At 42.7% G+C, this 26,100-nt stretch overlaps 2 protein-coding genes across 2 annotated transcripts in view; one reads left to right on the top strand and one right to left on the bottom strand.

The window, feature by feature from the left end:
* The first annotated feature begins 3,860 nt into the window (after positions 1 to 3,860).
* Positions 3,861 to 24,241, top strand: tbc1d8 (TBC1 domain family member 8). Its single transcript, XM_085249710.1, has 20 exons — positions 3,861 to 4,230; positions 10,396 to 10,506; positions 10,664 to 10,782; positions 10,933 to 11,161; positions 11,380 to 11,620; positions 15,547 to 15,754; positions 16,938 to 17,135; positions 17,466 to 17,615; positions 17,803 to 17,953; positions 19,580 to 19,794; positions 19,923 to 20,040; positions 20,754 to 21,039; positions 21,191 to 21,320; positions 21,539 to 21,637; positions 21,769 to 21,837; positions 21,927 to 22,197; positions 22,305 to 22,370; positions 22,464 to 22,550; positions 22,642 to 22,751; positions 22,945 to 24,241. Exons 1-20 carry the CDS (start codon positions 4,104 to 4,106, stop codon positions 23,335 to 23,337), a joined length of 3,378 nt encoding a protein of 1,125 aa, XP_085105836.1. The 5' UTR covers positions 3,861 to 4,103; the 3' UTR covers positions 23,338 to 24,241.
* Positions 24,242 to 24,867: 626 nt separating this feature from the next.
* neb (nebulin) overlaps positions 24,868 to 26,100 on the bottom strand; it is a 59,407-nt gene continuing 58,174 nt past the window's right edge. The window contains exons 140-141 of the mRNA XM_085249711.1: positions 25,946 to 26,055; positions 24,868 to 25,720 (exon numbers count right to left, since the gene is read on the bottom strand). Coding sequence (XP_085105837.1) covers positions 25,547 to 25,720; positions 25,946 to 26,055 — 284 coding nt within the window. The 3' untranslated portion in view covers positions 24,868 to 25,546. The remainder of the gene's footprint in view (positions 25,721 to 25,945; positions 26,056 to 26,100) is intronic.

Raw genomic sequence — 26,100 nt, 5'->3', positions numbered from 1 at the left:
GCACAAAAAATACCCAGCATTAAAATAGCCCCCTGTAACTATCTATATAATGTCTCAAACATTTACTGAACTAATTTTTTTTTACTGTGGTATAAAAACAAAAATTCCTGATTTTAGAAGGACTGGGAAAAAAACGCTTCACGGGGAGGACAATAATAACAGAGACACCAAGTTCCTGTTGAGGCGCAATATGCCCATATAAGGAATGAGAGCGGAGCATTCCATTTGTGGCTGCTGAGAGCGAATCCAAACAGGTGCCGCGCGCGCGCGCACACACACACACACACACACACACACACACACACACACACACACACACACACACACACAAAGAGTACAATATTTACTGTGGGATGTAAAAAGGGCACACAACGCAAAGCCTCTCAAGTGTAGGCAAGGCAAGGCAAGGCAAGTTTATTTGTATAGCACAATTCAAATTCAACAACAAGGTGATTCAAAGTGCTTTACAGAGACATTAGAAACAAAAACAAATAAAAAGCATGATTTAAAATTTATTAAAACAAGCAAACAAACAAACTAATTAACAAAAAAACAAAACAGTATATAAAATCAAAACAGATAAAATCAAAACAGATAAAATCAAAACAGATAAAATCAGTAGTTAAATGTAAGTTTTGAAATTTAAGCTTAAAAGTGTGGATTTGGTGCTTTATTCAAATGCAGCTGAGAACAGGTGAGTCTTCAACCTGGATTTAAATAAACTGAGTGTTTCAGCTGATCTGAGGCTTTCTGGGAGTTTGTTCCAGATATAAGGAGCATAAAAGCTGAATGCAGCTTCTCCGTGTCTGGTTCTGACTCTGGGAACTGATAAAAGACCGGATCCAGATGACCTGAGGGATCTGGAAGGTTCATACTGGGTCAGGAGGTCACTGATGTATTTTGGTCCTAAACCATTCAGAGCTTTATAGACCAGCATCAGAACTTTAAAGTCTATCCTCTGACGGACAGGCAGCCAGTGTAAAGACCTCAGAGCTGGACTGATGTGGTCCACTTTTTTGGTCTTAGTGAGGACTCGAGCAGCAGAGTTCTGAATGAGCTGTAGTTGTCTGACTGATTTTTTAGGTAGACCTGTAGCACATTACTAAAAAATTAGTGAATAGGTTATTAGCGATTCATATACGGATAGGTGCCACGTTATGCACACAATAACAGTAAGTACTGGTGTACATATTTTTTTATTCACAGATTTTCATAGATGTTTGCATGAAACTGGTAACACAGTGAGATCCTTCCGCTTGACCGCGGTCATTTTGTTTACTTAACTTCCTCTTTTTCTTCTTCCCCTTCTTCCTCAGCTTTACACCACTGCCATCCATCCGAGCTCAAAAATAATCACATGTGACTATATATGAATATAGATATATTCTTTTTGCTGGTCTGTCACTGTTAAAGGAGGGCGGAAAGCGAACTACTCAAAGCCCCAGATTCACCCTATAGGCTATCATTTTATTTATAATTTTATTTTGGGAGCTTCATTAATGTCAACATTGCCTGTCAAGTTGCACCATTAAAATATCCAAAAATTGAAGGTGTGGTGTTTAACAGATGTGCCTTAGAAAAAAAAAGGCCCCAGGTTTGATCACAGGAAACCCCTTTGGGCTTACCTCAGGAAGGGCTTCCGGTATAAGGACAAAAAAAGAGAGTCCCCAGTCAAAACATGTCGAGCGACCCCTTGTGAATAAAGGAGCCGAAGTTTTATTTTCAAATGAATGGGTTGGTTTATTGGCCCCTTAAAAAATCTGTGTTTAATCGAGTTATCATAAAGGTCGTTTGTGCTGTGGGGGTGGTTCGCTTCAAGCACATTCTGCCCACAAAAGAGTTATTTTTATGTCATATACTCTGTTAATTTTAGAGGTTTAGAGTTATTTAGATCTGTTGTGAAACTGTTCATTCAAACGCCCACCGCTGCAACAGGTTTTGTTCATCCCGGGCAACCTACAGTTAACCTTAAGCCAAGGATCCAGCAGATTGTTTGATAAAACAAGTACAAAGCGCAATCGCAGTCTGCAGTGACACAGAACAGGAGTGAAACCTTGCGTGGTTCAGTTTCAACCCACACTGTGGGAGTGTCAGAGAGCGTGGGTTTTAATGGAAGCAGGTGTGAAGTGCACCTGCCGGTGGATCTGTCGGGATAATATATCCTATATTATCTCTCTATGTGTTCCTTATTACACATTTCCAGTGTTTATCATCCAGGTCCTATACAGGATACAGGATACATTACAAGTCCTATAACATAAAAAGCTGTTTTCCACTCCACTGACAGTCTTTCAGTGTGTTACTTTTCACAGAAACTCTTTTTTTTACAGACCTGAGGGCTGTTTCACGCGAAGGTCCAATCACAGAACGGTCACTGGCTCACTACCGGAACTGGCGGAAGGGAAAGTTGGTGAAATGCGGAACAGGACAAAATAAAGTGAAGAGCTCTCACTCTGACCACGTTTTTCACAAACTGTGCGCTTTTTTAAAAACTTATTAATCAAAGTACAAGTGTTATAGCTGTGTAAGTTACTAACAAACCACAACTACTTTCCAGCTTTTACCTGACCACCATTCACAAGTTAGACTCTGCAGAACACGTTACAGTCATTTTCACTTATTTATTAGCTCTTTGGCTCAAAATCTGCTGCGGCTGATCTCAGTAAATCTAAGTTTCCTCTCTCATGTGGAAACTTATGCAACAATTGGCAGATGTGGTTAAAAGAGTTGCAGGAGAGCCAAAGATCAAATCCAAAGCAGACTGTTTTCATAAGAATCTACTGTAGCGGGTTAATTTATTATTTTTAAATTACAGTAAGTTTTTCCTGTTGAAATTGTTGAATGTTGAAATTTGACATTATTTTATATTAAATATTGAAGTTACATGGCACAGCTGGCTAAATAAAGGTGGGAGGTGAGTTTAATTCTGTTAAACTGTTTTTATTGTTTCTTTGACTGGATCGTGTGAGTTTGAAGAGGAAAACATGTGACTGAGAATATTCTGCATAATAATGGTTTTTCTTTTTTTTAAAGCAACATTTTGGCTGTGGCTATAGTGGCTAAGTTCAAAATTATTCCACAAACGTCACATCGACAGCTGCACATTAACAAATACTCTAAAGCAGGGATGTCACACTCATTTTACATCATGGCACACATACAGCTCAGTTTGAGCTGAAGTGAAAAATTTAAAAAAGTAGTGCAGTTTCAACAGTACATCTCAGTTTTTCTACATGATAAAAAAAATGCTGCTCTTGAAGCTAAATGAAAGAAATCTGTCAGTTTGGCTCTTTCGGCTTAAATTGTAATAAATAAATGTGTAAAATTACACCAAAGGTTCTGGTAACTAATTCCTGTAAATATAAAACAGTTTCTAAAAAAGTTTCTGTTAATTCACAGAAATTATTATTATTGTTACTTTTTTAAACTTTGTTTTTGTTTTTGTTTTTTTTCAAAAAAACAAACAGAAAACTACAGAAATGTCTATAGTAGAAAAAAAGCTGGACATTCTGTGTCATGTTTTTCTATGAATTATTTACCTTGTGTAGTGTGAATGACCATGAGAGGGTCTTTATGAGTAGGAAAAGCTGTAAAATCTGTGAAAATACAATTAAAAGTAAAAATATCTATGCTCTCCTTCTTTCTTCCAAAGCCATCCAATGGGCCGGATTAGGGTCTGTCCCGGGCCCATTCTGGCCCACGGGCCTTCTGTTTGACACCCCTGCTCTAAAAAGACCACTGTGGTCCATGAGTTATATTTTTATGTTGTTTCATTTTCAATCGTAACCGCTCCGCTCTGTATGTAAAGCTACGGGAAGTCGATTCAGCCACCGAGTGAGTCATCGTCTCTTATAGGCGATCTGTGAGTCGTGTGTACAGCTGCTGTGTGTCTGGTGTGTGGGAGCAGACGCGGGGCGAGGAAGTCCGAAACCTGCAGCTGTCAGGAGCTCAGGATGGCCATGGATAAAGCCGAAAACCCGCCGCTGTAGGAGCGATCGGGCCACCCCCGAGCCGAAAAACAGGCAGGTAAAGTTTATACTTCCCCTCTGTTGCAGAGACCGAGTCGGCAGAGGGCTCACTCCGGTCCCTCCCTGTTAGAAGAAATGTGGCTAAACCCCGATGAAGTTCTGCTCAAAAATGTGCTGAAACTCTGGGTGACCGAGAGGAGCAACGACTTCTTCCTGCTGCAGAGGAGGAGAGGCCACGGCGAGTCCAACAGCAGGATCACAGGTAAACAATAAAACAGTCAGCTACTGGAGCAACAACACCAAACAAAGGGGAGGCCATGCTGCCAGCACAGGCACACACACAGGGAGAGGGACAGGTAAAAGCACGGGTGTGTGGCAGATAAAACAGGTACAAGCATGGACAAAGAATGGCAACAGGCGGGGTCACAGGTAAACAACTGGGTGTCCAAAGAAGGGGTGTGTTCAGGACGGTTCTCTACAAAGAAAGATCAGTGTACACGTAGATCTGTTAAATCAAAGTTCAGCACATGCCTGGATTATAGCAGCCACGAGCAATCAGGAATGCCCCCGAGCCGCATACCTGTAACTCACACCTGCTCAAACTCTGCATCCTCTGAAGGGGACGTTAAACTACACCCACGAAACGTGCGGTTAACTCATGTTTACCACCAGACCACAAACGCATCCGTTTAAAACAGAGCACTTGTGTTACATTCGGACAAAGACAAATGCCTCACAAGACTCTCACAAATCGCACGAACTGCGATCTGTGAGAGTCTTGTGCACGAACTTGTGAATCAGACTTAACCTGTCAAACAGTGAAAGGACAGAAAAGAAACTGGGGCAAACAAACAAACTGATTCTGATGTATGATTCTTTCTTACGTGATTTATTTTTTTTTATCCGAGCATTTGCTAAATGTCTTTGCTATAAAACATAAAACACACGTTTGTTTCAGTGTTTGTCAGTATTGTACAGATCACAGTTGGATAACCCATTTCCTGCTATTCCTGGCGCAGTATTCTTTGAATTCTTGTGGTGACAATAACCATAAACATCACAAGAGCATTGTTGGCTGTTTTTAAAATTTCTTTTTTTATTGGACTTGTGTTCTAACCTGTTATGAAAAATTCCCCAAACAAAAGCCAGCTGAATTTGAACTCTGACCTATCACTGTAATTTCCTGTAGGAAACAGGCTTTGTTATGCTGTAGGGTCCTATTGTGTTAGCTGTTACAGAGGTGGCATCGTGCTGCTGTGACACTGCTGTCCTTTCTATTCTTTAGTGATTTTTCTATAAATTTCTGACCCCACACTTGTTGCAGCGGCTGCAGCTTGGCCTGTTTTCTGCCTCCTCCGTCTGGTTTCCTCTGTGTGTGTATTGCGTCTGTGTAACAGGCTTTGCAGGCGCACTGGACGCTTTTTTTTTTTTACATTAGTTGATGTTAATTACATTAAAGCGAGCATGTGCCTCATCCACTGTCTCCTTTTTACGATCTGTCTTCTTGCTTGTGGAGCTCTTCTCATAAAACGGAATAAGTGGGACTTCCTGGCTGGAGTTTACTTTGTGTTTGTTCCTGCTGTTCCCATAGAGAGAAGACAGAGGGTCAAAGGGTCAAGTCCTGCTCTCACGTCGTTTACCATTAACTAATTCAGGAACTGTAGAAAAAAAGCCACGCGGCAGAGTCTGTTTAGTGGCTCAGATTGGATTTGCTTCATGTTTCCACCTATTAATTAAATAGAAAGGCGAGTTGTGCATGTGGTCTCAGAACTCAGCTGTACAAACGCACTCTTCTGCTCTTATCACCGGTGACTACACTCTTCCAGCTGGATTTCTGAGAAGGGCTGGGTAACATCTGCAGCTGATCAGCCCGTTCACATGTTTCTATTTCAAACTAATGCCTCTCTCGTGTTGTTTTTAGTGTTTCCTCATCCGATCAGCGAGCCTCAGTTCACCACTCCAGCCTGAGCACAAGAAAATGATGTCCCGTTTATTAATTTTGATGCATTCAAGAGCAGACAGAGATCACGGCGTCGTGGATGTGAAAGCAGACGTCTGTTTTGCTTTGCTGCGAGCCTCCTAAAGGTCGCCTGCAGTCATCATGTCTCCACAGCAGTATTCCCCTACAATGTGACCGTTAGCAGAGAGAGGCAATGATTCACCGTGGCTCCGTTTTATTTTCTGGAAGCTTCACCAGTGTAAACCCCGTCTGGGTTTGTGGTGACAGATGGATAGTTTTGTGTTGCCAGGCTGCCGGATTTGCAGCTTCAGGCAGGTCAAGTTTGAAGCTAAGATGTGGTTTACATTTGGCTGATCGTCAGAGCTGTCTGCTGGAAAAGACTTATCTTTATATTTCTACCCCCTCATCTGCTGAGCGTTTCACCAATATGGGCTCTAAAGGGCTCATGAGCTGATGTGCGGCCTGAATTTGATTATTATTAATCAATTAACATAAAAACAACATCGTTTCTGAATGTTTCTCATGTCCATTGAAATACTTTGTGGATTTATGACTCTCTTTGGCACAGTCATGCGGCCTCATGGCAGGTTTTACAGGCTGACAAGCCTGAAGTTGTTGAACTATACTGAACCTCTTATAAGCAAGCATGCGAGTTCCTTTTCTGTTCATGCAGATTTGTTTTTGTGTCTGCGTGTGTGTACCAAACCAGAGAAGACACTGCTAAACACAGAGATAGAGATCTGGTTGCCCTCATCTTTTTCAGTCATAGCTTTGAAAAGCAGGGCTGTGCTCAGCTCGGGTGGGCTGATCTCACTGATAATGGCGTCTTTGAAAGATAAAAATTCTTTAATAGATTAAAGCAAAGCTGGGTTGTAAAACGTGAAAGTACCTTAAGGGGAAAAGTCCCAAACTTTGTCTTCTAATAAACCTTTTAAAAGTATTAGAGAAAAGTTAGACTAAGGGGCTTTGGGGTACTATGAGCCAGACATATTGGATTTGATGGCTGTGTTGACCTATTACAAATGAAATGCATCCATTTGGTCCTAGTTGCTGAAAGTGTCATTTTTAATGTCGACTGTCCTTAGTTGACTATGGTTAAGTGCGCCTGCAGGCCTGCAGAGAGGATGTGGCTACACAGCTCTGTGCGTATCTTATCACGATCAATACTTTGCATTAGTCCCTGTATCCAGAGGTTTTGTGCGATTTCCATACGTGTTATTTTGGTTATAGTATTCTAAATGGGTTTGATAGCCATCAGTGTGGGTTGTTGAAAATGTGAAACCTTAAGGAACCTATTTTTTTTATTATGTTTCAAACTCTTATGATGGGTGTGGTACTGCTCATGAAGCAATTCAAACTTATAACCCAGTTTTTCATACAAACCAGGTTCTGTGAGTCTTTATTTTTATTGCATTGTCATTATCTATTTTCAAATTGAAGAATGTGTGTAGCTACTCTCTAAGACCTCTGGAGTTCTCTTAGGTCATTTGCTATGTTTATAATGGCGATTAAGCTATCACTTTCTTATTTATCATAATGATTTTATTGTTTTCTACTCTTTCAAAGTTTGATGGACTTCTTGATTTCAAGTCAGAATATTGTCTGCCTCAGTGTGTGCTTTTTGCACAGAGGAAATACAGAATAAAAGTGGCACCAAGAGTGTAGTTATTTGGAGAGCATGATGCAGATTAGCTATGGTTCAGGAAGATGAAAACCTGATGACAGTAGCCCTATTGAGACCCGATGAAAGCTTCAGGCAGGACGTGGAACCATGTGTGCCTGGTCTGTTTCTATTTGCCTGATGACTGCAATGCACGGAGTCATTCAAATTTATGAGGGTTCGGGGCTCAATTTTAGCTTCAAGAACATCTGTGGAGTTGATTGCAACTGTGGAGATGCAGATTTCCTGCCGGATTTTGGTATTAAAACTGAACTGAGCAACTGTTTCAGTCGTCTGCTGAAGAGATGGGTGGATATTACATGCCTGATTACATTCGAAGTCCCTCTGTTTTTAAATGAGACTCATCAAAACCGTAATAAGGTTGGCTTCGACCTCTCTGCTGTGCTGGATGTGTCTTAAGTGGTAGTTTTTGCTGCTCTATTTGTCTCTTTATTGTGATTATGCCTTTGAGGGAAGCTAATCTGCATGCTGCCTGAAAAGTTTCCATTGGAACCAACTACGGTTTCCTCATCATCTGAGCCATATTTTATAATAGGCAAACACGTGTAGTGCTTCTCATAGACAGCAGACATGATAGGTGTCAGGGGTAGACATTTGTTCAAAACACAAGTAAGAGAAATGAGACAACTGCAGACCGACTCAGAGTGTAATTAGAAAACGTGCGCACGGGTGAATGTCTCTCTGAGAAGACACACACTCCGAGCACAGGCTCGCTTGCTTTATTTATAAGGCAAAAATGGGTTACATAGTACTTCCTCTTTTTAACAGTCAGGGAAGAGGTTAAACATTAAATCAACTTATCTGATCTTTCACACACTGGGATAAAAATACAGAAGTATATCATGCTTTATCTGACATCACAGACACTATAGGAAAGAATGCATCATTATATCATGCTGTCAAAACATCTCAAACACTTAGGTAAGGAATGCATCAGTTTTCCTTTAACAATAAACTTGGTTAGGTAATTCTTCAACAATAGGCTTGGTTATGTGAAAATATATGAACACACAAAATATAAGGCATATTTGGTTAGAATATAAGGCTTACTTGATTATATTGTATCATAGAGATTTGGTTATAATGTATAATGTAGAAAATCTTCTAACAATAGGCTTTATGATAACTCATCTAAAGCATACTAGCGGAATTAAAATCAACAAAATATTGGAGTTAAAAGCAGTACCAGAATTTAAAAATATGCAGTGCATGCAGTAATGTGCAAATGTTTTAAACCGTCCCTCATTTCTTCATATTTTTCTAGAAAAATGAGAAATGGGTGGAGTGATCATTGAAACACATGGGAACACAGTATATAAGGTAAAAACAGAGTTTGTACACATGCAACTCTTCGATAGACTTTCTTGAATTTTCTTTAAGTAGTCTTCAAAGCTCTTCTTTAGACGTTGGCTGCCTTTTGTTCAGTTCTCTGCTTCAATAATGTTGAGGTCCAGACTGTGGGGAGGCCCATTGTGTGTTTTTCTGCACACTGCACTGTCAGTGTGTTCGGGATCATCGTCATGCTGATAATGAAGCTCTTGGCAGTCAGTTTTTTTCCAGATTGATGCTTTCAAACTTTAAGTTGGTTCTTTGCCAAGTTGTTTGTCACGTGTATACACAACATTTGTTCATCCTTTGTGTTAAATGCCCTTTTTGCATTTGAATGATTAATCCATAAGGTCAGCATTAAACGGATTAAGAAACAAGCAAAAAAAAAACCAAAACAAAACAACTTCCCTCCTGAAAAGGGTCAGGCAGAATGACTGCACTGAAAATAAGTTAAAAGCAGCAAATATCCAAAGAAAAACTTTAAAAGACCTTTAGAAAGCTTTGAGAACTATTGCTCAAGAAGAACATTTTTAAGAAAGAGGGGTGGCTCAAGACTTCTACACCATGCTGTACAAGCAGAGCAAGTGCAGGCACATTACTAAAAGGCTGTGCAAACATATAGGTCATTTGATGGCTTTTGAAAGACTCCATGGGAAAAGGCATTAATTGCTCTGGTGCTAATACTGAACTGACAGAAGTTGGCCAAAAAAGATGAAAATGCTACATTTTCATCATTAATATTACCAATGTTAATGATTATCAAGAAATAAAAAAATAAAACCCTTTGTAATTCTAAAATAAAACAAAAATATAAATTAAAGGAAAGTGGATGGAGTGAAATCATGCGATGGAAAACCGTCAGTTAGGCTTATTGTGTATCCTGAAATTGGACACTGAAAAGTCCCTGCCATATGCAGTGAGTGTAATCTGAGATAAAGACCAGAGATGTATAAAACTCACCAGTCTTGTCCTCTTGGTGTTGGAAACAGCCTCTCTGGATGTTTCCAGTTTCTCCTTCTGTCATGCAGAAGTGAAATATTGCTGTCTGTTCGAGAGCTCTTCAACCCCGTCTCACTCCGCTGACAGGGAGACTGAAGAGTGGCATTAGTACACTTGTGAGATTGTGTTTTTCTGGTTGTTGTAGTTGAGGTTTATGTGATATTCAGTGATTATTTAAGCAATAGATGTGTTAGATCTTCTCAGCGTGTATGTGTCCATCACCTGCTGCTTCACTGCTGTGAGAGTTTAAAAGGCTGCAGACAGTATTTGAGCTCTTTCGCTATTTCTTATGTCCACTGATGGCTACTTTGGGGTTCATTATGGCTGCAGCAGGTTGCAGTATTTTTGCTAAATAATTCAGAGATAAGAACAAAATATTAACACTCACCAGGAAATGACTTTTCACACGGCAGAATTCCCACTGATTACTGATTGTCTGTGCTTTGCCATCTCTGCAGGGCTCCTGGTGGGGGCGCTTGACAATGTTCTGGACTCCACTGCCAGGGTCACTCCCTTTCGCATCCTCCTCCAAGTTCCCGGCTCCCAGGTCAGCTGGATCATTGCCAGTGGTGAGCTGAACCCTTATGCCTTTTTTTTTGTTTTGTTTTCATCTGTGTGCCTGTTGTGATCTGCAGCCTTGGGAGATTCCTGCATACTCTGTTGCCTTACCTTGACTCATTTGACCGGCCGGAGATGTTAAATTCTCTCATTCTTTGCTTTCATCAGGAGCTGCCATAGAAGAGGTGAACAAGCACTGGGACTGGCTGCTCCACAACCTGCTTCACTCTCTGTCTGTGTTTGAGAACAAGGAGGATGTTGCCAGCTTCGTCAAAGGAAAAGTCAAGGTCTGTAAATTGCCGGCATAGTCATAAAAACTCAGAGAGGATGAGTTTTAGATTGAAAGATGTGATTTTCTCAAAGATTTTTAAACGATGTGGTTGTGAGCCCATTTAAAAGTAGGCTGAAGTAATGACTCCAGCTTTTGTCTTCTGCAGGGCCTTATCGCCGAGGAGGTTCAGGGACGCCAGGCGGCCCAGGAGGATGACCCGGGGAAGTTCAGGGAGGCGCTCCGGAAGTTTGAGGTTCACTTTGGCCTCCCCTCGTCAGAGAAACTGGTGACGTACTACTCCTGCTGCTGCTGGAAGGGCCGGGTGCCTCGGCAGGGCTTTCTCTACCTCAGCATCAACCACATGGCCTTCTACTCCTTCCTGCTGGGGAAGGAAGGTCTGTACTCCAAAGTGAGAGCTCTCATTTTCGATCTAAAAGACTGCACTTGTTCATCAAATTGGTAATAACGGTACTCAGACTTTGGCATTTGGAGAAACTCACATTCTCTTTTAACAGTATTAGAAAAGCTTGCTGTGTAAACTATAGTGAGTGCGAGGTGGCTCTAAGCTCATACACTCAGTGGGATTTTATTCTCTTCTTCCTTCCCCCTTCAGTCAAGTTTGTGATTCCCTGGGCAGAGGTAACACGGTTGGAGCGGGTCTCCACCGCTTTAATGCCGGAGGCAATTCGGGTCACCACACGGCAGCGGCAAAGGGAGTTCTCCATGTTCTTGAACCTGGACGAGGCATTCGGAGTCATAGGTCAGCTGGCTGACATTGCCCTGAGGCGGCTGCTGGACAGCAAAGGCCTAGAGCTGGACCGAGTGCTGCAGCAGCCCGCACGCATCACCAAAAGGTCAGTGCCGGTTCAGGTGTGTGCTAACAATACAAACAGACAGTGAGTTTCTTAATGTGAGATTAAGCAACATTAGGAATAAAACAAAGTTATCCACAGAAAGAAGTTCAAACCTTTGCTCACTTCACTCTAATCCTCCCAAAAAGTTAGCAAAGAACTCATGTTGAATACCTGTGGTAAACACTGTTGCTGTACTGCTTTTTTAGTCAGGTCCTTGTAGATCGGGGTGGGCAACTCCAGGCCTCAAGGGCCGCTGTCCTGCAGGTTTTAGATCTCACCCTGGGTCAACACACCTGAATTACACGATTAGTTCGTTACCAAGCCTCTGGAGAACTTCAGGACATGTTGAAGAGGTCATTTAACCATTTGAATCAGCTGTGTTGGATCAAGGACACATCTAAAATCTGCATGATACCAGCCCTCGAGGCCTGGAATTGCCCACCCCTGTTGTAGATCCTTTCAGGCACGAGTCATTCAAATATTGCAATTATGCTTCTCTCATAAGCCTTTGGTGAGTCAGCCTGAAACTCACTACTTCCCTTTTTACACACAGCAGTATTACTATGTAGATTCCTGCCTGTGCTAACCCACTGAGTCAGGAACTCGGTTACACTTCACTCACAGTCTCACTGCTTTGCTAGTCCAGCATGAAGGCTGCTGAGCTCAAAGCATCACAGAGCCCACGCAGATCTGCTCAGTATGATGGAGCAAGCGGAAAATTTAAGCTAACACAGCCTCCCTGACACACCTGCTTGGGATGCTGCAGTATTAACAGTATTACTGAAGAATAAGAAATAAGTAGGTTTTATTGGGTAAAAATAATGGAATTAAAAAGAAAAGTCTGCTTAGGCGTAAGGTTTCATTGTGTTCTCAGCCTCACAGAGCTGCCGTTTCACAGCACAAGTTCAGTATCACAGGAACAGTGTGACACAGCTCCACTCCTGTAGCACTGCTGGTGCAGCGGTTTTTGTGGTGGGTGTGTGCATGTGTGTGTTTGTGTGCGTGCATGGCAGGGGGCAGCTTTCCAAAGCAACAACAAACATGGCGACAGAAGTTGTGCCGTGTTCTTTTGTGTATCTGTGTTGTTGTGTTTTTTTGTAATGCAGGCATACACTTTGTTTATTTTTCTAAAAAAAGAAAGAAAGAAACAAAACCCAAACAAACCTCAAAACCATTACAGGAAGTCAGGTTCAAAGCTTTATCTAAAAAAAAATGTGATGTGGTGTGTTATCCCGACTGGATAACACACCACATCACAGTAGTTGCTTTATATGTGTGTGTCCATGCATGTGTTTGAAGAAGAAGAGGAGGAAGGAATAGAGCTTGAAAGTACAGAGGGTCCAGAACGGGCAGGATGATGAATAGCAAAAGAGGAACTGAACGTGTGGTGATGAGACTGAAATCACAAGTGGCAGATGAAGGCAGCCAAATTCACAAAGAGAAAAAGAAATGGGACTTCCCATGGACGTTAGTATTAACATACTTCTTTGCTGGGATCCTCTCTTCCTCATTCATAGCCCACTCATAAAAACATCTGCAGTAATTCAGTTTCTATTCTATTTGGACTCTTTCTATATATATTATGAGAGGTCACATAAATCTGCACGCCAGTCGCTGTGCTGTGTTTCACATTTGAATGGTAAAAATGGTAAATGGCCTGTATTTATATAGCGCTTTATTAGTCCCTAAGGACTCCAAAGCGCTTTACATATCCAGTCATCCACCCATTCACGCACCCATTCACACACTGGTGATGGCAAGCCACATTGTCGCCACAGCCACCCTGGGGCACACTGACAGAGGCGAGGCTGCCGGACACTGGCGCCACCGGGCCCTCTGACCACCACCAGTAGGCAACGGTTGAAGTGTCTTGCCCAAGGACACAACGGCCGAGACTGTCCAAGCCGGGGCTCGAACCAGCAACCTTCCGATTACAAGACGAACTCCCAACTCTTGAGCCACGATCGCCCCTAATGCACATGACTAATGCACATGTCTCAGGATGTGAGAAGTAAGCCTCTAAACATCCAAATAACAGGGCAGAATGTTAAAAATGATGCTCGCACTTTAAACAAATGTAGTGTAAAGTGAAAGGATTGTGTTATAGCATATATACAGACAACGAACAGTTATTGTCTGTTGCATTTTAGTCGTGCTGAGGGGTCTTCTTTTTCAGATGGGAAATAAAAACATTTGGGTCAAAATAGAGGACAAAGAGCTGTGTTTAAAATTGAATTGATCTCCTCAGGGCACAACCAGCCTGTCTCTTGGCAGTTTAGAGGTTGGAGGCAGAAACTCACTTCAAATCTGTTTTGCATCTTCAAGAAGAAAGCCTACGTTTCTGCGAAAGGAGTTAAAAAGCAAAAATAGATTTCTTGCTTTTGCGAAAGGGTGACCAGACATCCCTGAAATACAACGCAAGCGCTCTCACCGCAGCTCTGAGGTCGGTTTGTTTTACCGACCAGATGGAGGTGCTTGTCACTGAAGCGTGGAAGTGTAAGACGACTCTCCTACAGACACATGTTCGATAGACCTGCTTCACACCAACATCTTTAACGTGGAAGAGCACAGTCGAATTTGAATTTCGGATTTTCTTTAATCCACACAGGGTCAAAAGTACACAGACAGCCTCTAACATACGTAGCGCTGAAGGTTCTACAATGTCTTTTAACTTCACAAGGCTGAAGCCTATTAATTTCTCATTGGTGAAGTCACTATTGACAAGTTATTCAAGCTTGACCGAAACTTGCAGCTGCCCACATGGACAAGCCAAATGAATTCTGGGGAAAGTTTTGTGGTCACATGAGACAAAGATTGAGCTATTTGGCCACAGAAAATGTGTTTGTGCCACCACATGTGGAGCATGGTGGTGGTAGCATCATTCACTGGGGCTGTTGTTGCTACCCGTGGTCCTTGTGCACAAGGTGGATAGAATAATGCAGAAGGAGGACTTCCTCCCAATTATTTAACTTCAACAGCTAGACGGTTGAAACTTGGACACAGTTTAGTGTTGAAGTATGACAGTGATACCTAACATGCATCAAAACTGGTTTTTGAACTGACGCAGTGGGCTAACGTTAATTTCGATGCTTCAGGAATGGGTTTCCTGGCCTGTCCAGTCATTACACTCTGCAAAAAGAACAGTTCAAAGAAATCATTAAAATTACAACCACATTCATGATGAGTATATTTAAAATTCTGGCCTCAACTGTTCTGTTATATTTATTTACAGAGCCTTAAGTGATGTGATTTGTCATGTCTGTCATTGGTAAATGCAGCTTAAATAGAAAACATGAAGAGCATTTGCACTGGGAAAGGATAAACGGTGAGGAAACAAGGGCGCTTCTCTTGTCTTGGAAAATTATAGGGTGGGATTGAAAGCTCTGCAATAAACTCTGCCGAGCAGCACTGCACTTAAGTGTTCTATTCTTGCACTGCAGTCGATTATCACGCACATAGCAAGGCCGTGCTACAGCTCCTCTTTGTCTTCGTTTAATGTGACGTTGACACAGTCGTGCATCATTGAGCGCAGCGCGTTTGTTCAGTGTTGAGCGTCACTGTTGCTGTTGCCGTTCACTGGCACAGCTTCTGTACTCCATTTCAAACAGCTGATACGGTTTTGGTATTTTGGAAGCTGTTAATATACAAGTTTAAGGGCTTTAAGGACCAGAGCTTTATTCTGTAGAGATTTATCTGTTTGCCAGAAATGTGAAGATTTGATTTCCCAGCCAGACTAAGAACTGTTTATATGTCCCTGTGTGTAGTTTTAGTGAAAGTGAATGAGACGTAAATATTTTTTGTCCTTTTGGACCCGTTTCCTCACTGACTGAAGTTTTTGTAATGTCATTTGCTTTTGCTTTCACTCCCCCACCTGTCTCAAACTGCCTCATTGTCTGACTCTTTCTCTAACGATCTCCCCCTCCCAGGATCCTAGAGGAGCAGGCTATTAGGGAATATGTTCTGGCTCTGTTTCGACTCCCACGGAGTGAAAACCTCTATGAGGTGGCCTCCTGTTCAGTTTGGACACCACACGCCCGCTGCCACACAGCCGGGACTCTCTACACCACCGACAGTTATCTGTGTTTCTCCAGCCGAGAGGAAGGCAACCTCATCCTGCTCATACCCCTCTCAGAGGTACAGTACTTGCCATTTAGCACATTATTAGAGCTATTACATACTTCCCTCCCTGACATTTATAACTGTGGCCTGCAGATGGCTCTCATAAAGTACAAAAGTTCAAGTTAAATCTTTAAGTGTCTCATAAAACAATAAACATAATGGACAGCAATCCAGGTTAAAATGCATTGTAAATGCAGCCATGTGGCTAATTAAAAGACTGCAGGTGTCTACAGGAGGTGACAGAAGGCCCAAAAACCTTTGGTCCCATGTCATGTGACAGTTAGTCGTGACTACCTGAACATAAATGCACTTGTTAATGAAAAGTCTGGCTTCATCTTTGCTGTCCCTATAAGACAGCTTTCACAGGGAGTCTTTGTTTATTCTGTCTGCCGTGGTTAACCGGTAACATGTGGACTGATTTCATGTGGTTGATCACGTGGCGCCCTGCAGAAGGAAATGAAAACACACTGTATACACTTTGTTAGCTCTGTCAGGAATGTAAAGGAAGTGGCTTTAGTAGCACTTGTCTCTTTGACACAAATTAACAGCCAGATTGCAAACTGTAAAAAAAACATGAAGGTGAAAAAGACAAACTTTAAGCATTTTGGGGGAATTCAGTCTTTTAGATCCTAGTTTGTAATAAAGTCTTTGCAGTTCATTGTGAAAGGAAGAGAGTATCAATTCAATTCAATTCAATTTTATTTATATAGCGCCAAATCACAACAAAAGTCGCCTCAAGGCGCTTCATAGATACAGAGAAAAACCCAACAATCATATGACCCCCTATGAGCAAGCACTTTGGCGACAGTGGGAAGGAAAAACTCCCTTTTAACAGGAAGAAACCTCCGGCAGAACCAGGCTCAGGGAGGGGCGGGGCCATCTGCTGCGACCGGTTGGGATGAGAATTAGCCGGTGGTTCAATCTGTTCAGTCATTCATACTTTCTAATCCTGTGTTTTCTATTGAAGCATTGTCTTTCACAAACCTAACCTACCCCTCTGCTCCTCCTGATTCTGCATACTTCGTACGTGTTAGTAATTTCAGCCTCTTGGATTCCCACTTTTGAAGATGTTTCTCTTCTTTCGATTCCAGCTTGAGCAGCAGGAGCCAGTCTGCATTCCTGCTCTGTTTTTGCACAAAGAACAACTGTGTGTGTGTTATGATGCGTTACCACTTCTTTTGGCCATTTTTGTCACCAGGTTTTGTCCATAGAGAAAGCAGACAGCACCAGCGCGCTGCCCAACCCTGTCATAGTGAGTATTCGGACTAAAAAGGCCTTCCAGCTGATTGAGCTGAACGACAGAGACGAGCTGGTTGAGAACATGAACTCCAGACTTCGAGCGCTGCAGTGGAAACGGTCCATGTTCCGCAGCAGGAAAGAGGGCAAGAGGAGCGTGGTGAGTGGGATGTTTAATTGGGTGGGACCTGCCATTTATACGGATAATGGAAAATGAAACAATGCAACAACACAACAGAAAGAACTAGTCAGTAATGTTCAGTACACTGGGTTGTTACCAAAATCATAAAGACAAACGGTTGCTAGAAGCACTTTATGATGTTCTCTCTAATCAAAGTTAAAATGCCATATGTGGAACTGGAAACATTTCCTGTATGACGGCTAAGGGAAGTACTGCAAGCACTGTTCAGCTCTAATTTCAAAGGGATCCAGTCAGAGAAATATTGTTTGTAATTACTGACGTTTCTTTTGTTCCTCACATTTTCCACAGAGCTCCCCAACACCTTACTACACCTTCTATTATGACACTGGGTACTCTGATGAAGAAGAGATAGAGGAGCATGTCCTGCGCAACACTGTCAACAGTGAAGCTCTCATGACGGCCTTCCACCAAAATCAACCAGGAACCAACGGCAACAAGGTGGGAGGAGTCTGAGACACTGTTCATCTAAACCTGTAACTTGATATATAAATAACCAATCGAATGAATTCAGAGTCACTTCAGATCTGATTTAAAAGGCTCGTCTCTCCCTAAGAGTTAGAAAAGAACAATATCCATCAGCTGAATGTAGTAAGTCAGGATCAGGAAATGTGTGTATTTGTGTCAGAGCACGAATCAGGTGAAGGAGCGGCTGTGGGAGGATCATTTCTCTGAGTTCGGACGTGGCGTCCACATGTTTCGCACAGAGAAGATCCAAAAGCTTGTGGCCATGGGGATACCAGAGTCACTGCGAGGGGAGCTGTGGATGATATTTTCAGGTATATAAATATATATGTGTATACAGTTGTGGTAATAAGTTTACATAGCCTGGAAGAAGTTATGCTTTTTTGTTTGTTTTGTCCATTTTTCAGAAATAATGATAATACAAAAACGTTACTTTCACTCACGGTCAGTAGTTGGGTTAAATCATTTATGCACAGCTCTGTTTTCCCTTTTTAAATCATAAAGACAACAGAAACAAGACCCTGATCAAAAGTTTACATACCCTGGAAGTTTTGGCTTGATAGCATAGGACCACGCAGATAGCATCAATATCACTGAGCTACTGTAAAGAGAACAGGAAGTAGAGGCATTTTGCATTTTGTATGGACAGCTTTATCATCTGAGAAAATAAAGTACCTCATCCATAACTACCACAAAAGACTTCAAACTGTCATCAATGTTAGAGGAGGGAAAACACTATAAGAACTGTTTCAAATATCTTAATAACAGACCGCTGCACACGGTCTGTGCTGCACAAGTGAAGCATCGTGTTGGTTCAAGGAGGCCATGCACTCTTCTGATACCCATCAACACGTCAAATTAGCAGAAGTTAATTAGGCTGTTTTAGCCTGCACGCAATTGTGGCACATCTGCAAAACTGGAACATATTTCCTACATGCTATGTGAAAATTGGGGTGTGTATACATATACATACCCCAATGTTTCAATTTTTGTATTGAAAATTATGCAGTTTAATGTGTCATTGTACTCTGAAATAAAAGAAATCATGGAATTAATTTATTGACCAAAATGTAATCTAAACTTTTGACTCATCAAAGTCGCCACCTTTGGCAGATATAACTGCCGTGGTGTTCTTTCTACAACAGGAATATTGTTCAGAAAGTTCCTCTCATATCTGTCGCAGATGTTCTCATTGATGTGCGGCACTTGTAGGTTGCTTTGCTTCCCCTCTTGTGTCCAGTTCATCCCAAACCAGCTCGATGGGGTTTAAGTGCTGTCTGCTCCATGTTTTCAAGCTTATCATCTTGTACTTTTTACCAGAGGTAATTCTGGCCTAGCTTGGACTCATGTTTTGGGTCATTATCTTGCTTTCGGATGAACCCCTGCCCAACTAGGCTCATACCAGAGGGTATTGCATGGCGCTGCAGAACGCTGTGGTTAATTATGAGCGATACACTGATGTATCTGCTGAGTAAAAACACAGATGTGGTAGGCCAGCACACACAAAACAAGAAGACACACTTTGAGATTAAATCTAAGTCTCACTGTGGTCCTGGCCCCAGCAGGCAATGAATCACTGTAAGGGTCCCCACAAGTATGGAATTACAGGTGTGTGTGTGTCTGTGTTTAAACCCAACCTGGGCTTCACATCCTCTTCTCTGCATCTGTTGTTCCTCAGGCAATGGCACTCTTTCAGTCAGTCAGATTTTATTTTGGTGTGTGGTCTGTTCCTCTGCTCATTCTCACTTCCTTTTATCCAAACATAGTTCCTGTGTGCCGCAAAGAATAACTAAAAATGAAACCAATCGAAGGTAAAAGGCACAGGTGTGCAGAATAATTTTAACCTGGGATTTTTCTTATAGCATATATATATATCGTTGGGGAACAAAACTGGGTAGCAGGTCATTCTCCGTTCTCTAATTCCTGTGTGGTTTGTGCAGATGCATCCTCTGACCTAGGGTCCCATGAGGGCTACTACGCCAGCTTGGTGCAGAAATCAATGGGCCATAACAACCTGGCCACAGAGGAGATCGAACGGGACCTGCACCGCTCACTGCCAGACCATCCCGCTTTCCAAAACCCAACGGGCATTGCTGCACTCAGGCGCGTCCTCACTGCGTATGCTCACCGCAACCCAAAGATCGGATACTGTCAGGTAAGCAGCAGTATTAGTCATTTTTGTAATGGTGGCACTTATAGTGTAATACTAGAACCACTCATGTGATTCAAGTGTTCATCCTGACTTTAAGATGCATGTGTGAATTTTGCTTTCTCTCTCACTAGTCTATGAACATCCTGGCATCGGTGCTGCTGCTGTATGCTAAAGAGGAAGATGCCTTCTGGCTGCTGGTGGCCGTGTGTGAAAGAATGCTGCCCGACTACTTCAATCGCAGGGTCATAGGTAAAGAGCCCAGAAGCTTTATTTGCTTGCAGCCACGCTTTTAAAAAAAGCACATAAGTGGTTACTGTGTTGCTGCTGTTACTGTGGTGCATGTACCGTTTCTGAGACAGGCTTTCAGAATAGGCATTATTTCCTGTGTTTGCAAAGGTGTTTATTTTTGCCCTGCGTGTTGCATTTGTAGCAATTTCCTTTTCCTTTTAATGTCCACATGTTTGTGGGCGTCACTTATTTTTGAAAGAACAGTGATTGTGGTCTGAGACTCTGTAGAAGCATAGATTCACAACATTACTTAAAAAAAAAATTAAAGTAAACAGTTTCCACGTTTCAAAAGAGGCAAAAAATCCCCACAAAAACCATTGATATATTTATTCTGGCAACAACCTGCCTCTAGTTAAAACACGGAAACCACATTAACATTACTTATCTTTACAGAACACAGCAGCTATTTAGCAAAGAGAAGTAAAGCCTTACTATAAAAATCTTTTGTGGAACTGCAGAATAGCACAGACTGAATAGCATGTTTATGCTGCCATCTAGTGGTCAGAATGATGAAAAAGCCATATATTAAGGAAAAATGGGCATCAAACAGGTCAGACTTATGAGAATCATAACACGTCTTGAATATATTTAACTTGGAGAAAAATTTGGACAGGCTTACATCCAAGGCCGTTCTTTGCCCCAACACTGTCTGACTCCACCGCCCTCTCCTGCAGGCGCTCAGGTGGACCAGTCTGTGTTCGAGGAGCTCATCAGGGAGCGTCTGCCAGAGCTGGCTGAACAGATTCCAGACCTTTCCACCCTCTCCTCTGTGTCCCTGTCTTGGTTCCTCACCCTGTTCCTGAGCGTCCTGCCGTTCCACAGCGCCGTCTGCGTGGTCGACTGCTTCTTCTTCCACGGAATCAAAGCCATCTTCCAGCTTGGTCTGGCTGTGCTGGAGGCCAATGCTGCGGAGCTTTCGTCCAGCACAGATGACGGGCAGGCGCTTATGATTCTCACAGGGTAGGTTTGCAGCTTGCTGGTAAAGCAAAACTCAAAGCATTGTGCCACTGATTGACATGAATGCTTTGTGCTTTTGTCTGCATTGTATGGTTTATAATTGTATGTGCACGGGTGGAATTTAACACCTCGTTGGCTTTCCTATGATTCCCAGTTTTCTGGACCAGGTTGGAAATGTAGAGTGCCCCGGTTTTCCGTCCTCCTCGCCTGCTGCAGAGGAAACTAGCTGCAGTGTCGCTAAGAGGCACACAAACATCACTGACCTCATCAATGACTCCTATATCGTAAGAGATGCACATTTTTTGCCTGATATTTGCCTTAAATAATTAGTTTGTGCACATTGTGCACCAGCTCCTTTACTTGTTTTCTTTCGCTTCCTTTTGTTAGATAAGTGAGCTTTTCACCTCTGGCTTATTCAACTACATTTTCGCCCTTCTTCATAATCCTCATTTAGTCATCACAGTTCATGAGATATCTTTCATGCTGTGCTCTCTGACCTCAGAAATTCGGAGACCTGACAGTGCGGCAGATTGAGCAGCTCCGCTGTCGGCACAGAATCCAGGTGCTCCAGGCACACGAAGACACCACCAAAGAAAATGCGGTGAGAAGACTGACACAGAATCTCAAACATCTTTAAAGCTGCTCAAAAGAAGCTTGAAGGACACAACAGTATTACACATACCCAGCTCTCAGCTGTTTACAATGCTCCCTTTTTTTTATGCGCCTTTACAGTTGAGACTGGTGTCGCCAGATGTTTCCATCCCTGCAGAGAACTTGGCCGACATCTACGATCTCTTCAAGGTTATTTTCCTTCCTTGCTGGCAGACTAATTGATGTGCGAAAGAGACCTTAAATCATTTTGTTTTCCTCTGTCCTCCTCCTCCCTGCAGACGGAGCACTTCATCACTCTGTACTGGGGGGACAGCAGCGCGGCGGCGGCGGCAGAGGCAGCAGCGTGGCACTACTGTGACTCGAATCGCTCCTTTATAGAACGGCAGTATCGGCTGGACCGACCTCAGTTTAAAAGCCTGTACGGGCTGCTGGTCCCGTGGCCCGATGTCTCCAACCAGCACACCGACACGCTGGCCAACCGCACCTTCACCCTCCTGGACCAGGACTGCGACAACCTGGTCACCTTTAGAGACTTTGCCAGCTGGCTGGGTAGGTAGAGGGAGGACAGGCGGGGAAATGGAAAATGCATAAAGCTGAAATAAAAAGAAGTTTCACTTTGCTCTGTCTCCTCATGTTTTTTCTGTTTTTTTTTCCAGACACGCTGTACTTTGGGGAGCTGAATGAGAAAATAAGGCTGCTTTACTGCCTTCACATCCCTCCAGGTTATTCATTATGTGAATACGATGACGAGTTATTGAGCTCTACTCTCATGTCGGCGATTTATTGATTCCTTTTGCGTTTGTTCGCATCTGCAGCTCTGACAGAAACTGAAGATGACCCCTCGGTTATGAAGAGCCCCCTGCTGTCCACAAACAGACCTCTCTATGTTAATCTGCCCCCTCGTCAGTGCAAACACGCTCCCTCGTCACGTTATTGCACTTATCAGGGGGATTTACTTGTGAGGCTGAAGAACTCTCTCTCTTGTTGTTTTAGGTGATGACAGTGAAGTGACAGATTACCAGGATCAGCTGAAGCAGATGCTCCAGGATCTGGCCACAGAGAAGGAGAAAGATGTGGAGAAGCCTCTGCCTCTCATGAACCAGGTATAGGAGTCGCATGCTCTCACCTTTCTTGTGTAAATTCAGAGTTTTGTTGTTTTTTTGTTTTTTTTTTAGATGTATGAAAAAAGTCAGATTTCTGACAAAAAGTCAAGACAAAAATATGTATTCTGCGTTAAATAATCAGACAAACATGCAGAAGTTTGTTGATTAACTCTCTTTGTTCCTTCTTGTGCAGTCGGAGTTCATCCAGTTCTGTAAAACGCTCTACAGCATGTTCCACCCGGAGGAGAATGAGCTCTTCCAGGCTATCGCCACAGTCACCAGTCTCGTGCTGCAGATCGGCGAGGTCGGCCATCGCGGTAAAATCGCCGGATCAGAGGCCAACAGCCAGGAGGGCTCGACGGCGGCGGGCGGGGTCGACGCCCGCAGAGGCAGCAGGAGTTCGGCGACAGCGGACAACGAGTGGACGGTGAGCTACGCTCAGATCCTGGCCTCACTGCTCACGGAGCAGGCGCTGGTGAACTTCTTCGAGAAGCCTCTGGATTTGTCGGCCAAGATCACACAAGCCAAGGAGAGTCAGTATCAACAGCGGGCGGGTTTGCTCACTCTGCAGCGAGCGAGCAGCTGACTCGAACGTGAACAGCAGGCTGCGAGCTGCAGCAGTGTCGTGTGATGCTGAAGAGCCTTAATGTAACCTGTGATATTTGTTGTGCTGATAACACGACTGCTGGGTTTCTTTCTAAGCCCTCAAACTGCTCTGACCTCTGACTGAGGACAGAAAGATGTTTTCTGTGAACATTTTTGAGAAGAAAAATGTTCCGGCCAATTCCAGTGGTTGACTCACTGGATCCGGGCATACGATTTTTCATTTAGTCCATTCTGGGCCATGGGAAACTTTACTTATTACCTTCTTGTGTCACCAAAAGGATGCCTGCAGCTCAGCTGTGTTTCAGTCCAATGATTTGTCACCACTTTGTTGTGTTTTAAAGTGTTTACTGGCTGTGAAGATAACGCTCTACGCTTCGTCTCACTCACTTTCTCATCAGAAATCTGCCTTATTTAAGTTTTACCTGTAAACCTTGCGATCAATGATTCAGCATTAAGGACAAATCTAGCATATGTACGGATAGTGTTTTTTTTTAATGACTAATTTTATTACTTCTATTTCGTTAACATTAAATGTTTTCGAACACACGCTCTCTGATTAAAGATATTTTTGAAAGCTTTTTCAGAATACTGGAAAAATAAATCAGCGTTTAATGAAAGCAGGAAAAAAGATGACACATTTTAAATAAAAATGTTGGAGGAAAATCACTTCTGTTTTCACTTCTTATTAAGCAAAATTAGACTGGCAGCAGCAGGATTCACATCATTGTTCAGCCTCAGACTTTTATTTATTTTTTTAAAATGTTTTCAGTGTTGGGAGATTATTGGTTCACTGCCGTGCTTTGCCTTTCACCCAATAGTGCTGGATTTTTTATAACTACAAAAATGTTTATCAGCCCATAAAAATAAATCCAAGTTTTCTTTGATCTTTACTCATTTTTCTCAGCTCCTCAGTCCTCCTGCCTGTGACCAGGACTCGAGTCGTTTTTACCCTCGATGTATGAAAGACGCGTGACACAGCTGGAACATACAAACCAAGAAGCTATTGCTTTGTATTCATACATCTTGAGTTTTTAATATGATCAACAGACTGATGATCAAGCTTTCAGCTCCAAGGTGAAGTGTGTAGGATTTAAAAAACACAAACAAACTGTGAAATGAAATGAGCTCTGCTATTAACACATCCTCATCTGAGATAATAAACCACAGCTGTAATAGGCAATAAGGAAACAATGGACATGATGAAGCTGTAACCACACAAATATTTAATCTAAAATTCCTGCTCCAAAGCAAACACGTCTCATTTAGTCATTTCCCCGTTTCCTCCCCCGTCTTTTCGGCCTGCCACCTCCTCAGAGGGGAGGGATTAATGCAAGGGGAGGAAGTGAGGAAAAGAATGAAGGATGTAAGAACCGATAATTGAGAAGGGCTCGTGTCTAGACTGTTTTGTATTTGGCTCGGGGAACTTCTACCGTTCGACTGGTGCAGTGAAAAGAGTTTTTAGCAGTGATCTAATGAAAGAGTCTGAAATGAAGAGGAGGAGGCAGAGTGGTGCAGGAACTTGGTGTGCTTTATTAGCTACTGATTGAAGGTAGAGGACGTGCTTTAGCCAGGACCTAAATAATCGGGAGAAACAAAACACACATTTTACTAGTGGCCAGCCTTCGTTATAAAGGAGGGAAAACTGAGGCTTGGCGCAGAGAGCTTCTCATGATTTCATCATGGAGGAGGTAGATGGTGACTTACTCCTTTCTAACGTTCATATTTTCTCTACATGGACTCTCCGTTAAAAGGGTTACATGAAACTTTTCGAGCCCGTTGTGTTTCAGAGAAAATACGTTGGACAAAAAAATGATAAATAACGTAAATGAAATGTTTGAAATGTACAAAATCAAAGGGCCAGTTTGTGTGTTAGCCTCGCTTTTCCAGGACAGGAACAGAATAGTTAAAACAATCTAACACGTTGTCATTCGTAGTAGGCACATTATGTATAATCAGATCTATTTATATGGGTCATGGCATGAAGCTAATATCACATCCACAGGGAGCGGGGGCAGCAGCATATTAATGATGACAGACTCCACGAGAATCACAATACAAGTAAAATACAAGTACAGACACTACAAGCTACACATTGCACTAAGCCACAGCTGTGATCACAGGAAGACCGATGAGTTTGCCCTGTGGATGCATCGCGCCCACTACGGAGGGACCGTGGGCGGGCTCTGTCTTTAGATTGCTTCAACGTAGTTGGCTGGCAGCATGCCGGTCTTGCCGGTACGCTGAACAGTACCGTACATCCAGCCTTCGTCGATGGACTGCACGTTGACGATGACGTCGCCGTCCTTGAAGGACACCTCGTCACTGTCGGCTGCGGTGTAGTCATACATGGCACGCACGGTTTTCTGAAGGAAAGAGATGGACACAGAAATTTTAAATTCAGCTTCTTTTCTTCAGGCCATAAAATAATGTAACTGATGTACTAAAATAATGATAATCCCACTGAACGTTTCAAACCTGCTTTACCTGACCACACCAAGCATCACCTGTAGCATCACTCCCCACAGGAGAAAAGTTAAACCATGTAAAGCGAATGGAGTGTATGTACAATATAAATATATGTTACTAACCCCGGTAGTAGAGGGGTGTGAGGGAATGGAAGAGACTGTGGTCTGCTGGGTGGCCACTGAAGATGACCTCTGCTGCAGCTCCACGGTCTTCACAGTAGCATGCTGGTAGCCTGAAGATGTTAAAATAACAAACAGATTAAGTAGAGGGGAAATTA

This window comes from Mchenga conophoros, linkage group LG16, assembly GCF_057382185.1.
Source record: "Mchenga conophoros isolate Kocher_MC1m ecotype Shallow Benthic linkage group LG16, M_conophoros_male_GT1.1, whole genome shotgun sequence".
Classification (NCBI taxonomy): domain Eukaryota; kingdom Metazoa; phylum Chordata; class Actinopteri; order Cichliformes; family Cichlidae; genus Mchenga; species Mchenga conophoros.
This window is presented reverse-complemented; position numbering and strand designations above follow the sequence as displayed.

Bases quoted from the DNA above. Each gene is read 5' to 3' on its own strand.
- tbc1d8 (XM_085249710.1), top strand. From the start codon at position 4,104: ATGTGGCTAAACCCCGATGAAGTTCTGCTCAAAAATGTGCTGAAACTC. The intron at 21,838-21,926 runs GTTATTTTCCTT...TCCTCCCTGCAG, and splicing joins ACATCTACGATCTCTTCAAG to ACGGAGCACTTCATCACTCT. The intron at 22,198-22,304 runs GTAGGTAGAGGG...TTTTTTTTCCAG, and splicing joins AGACTTTGCCAGCTGGCTGG to ACACGCTGTACTTTGGGGAG.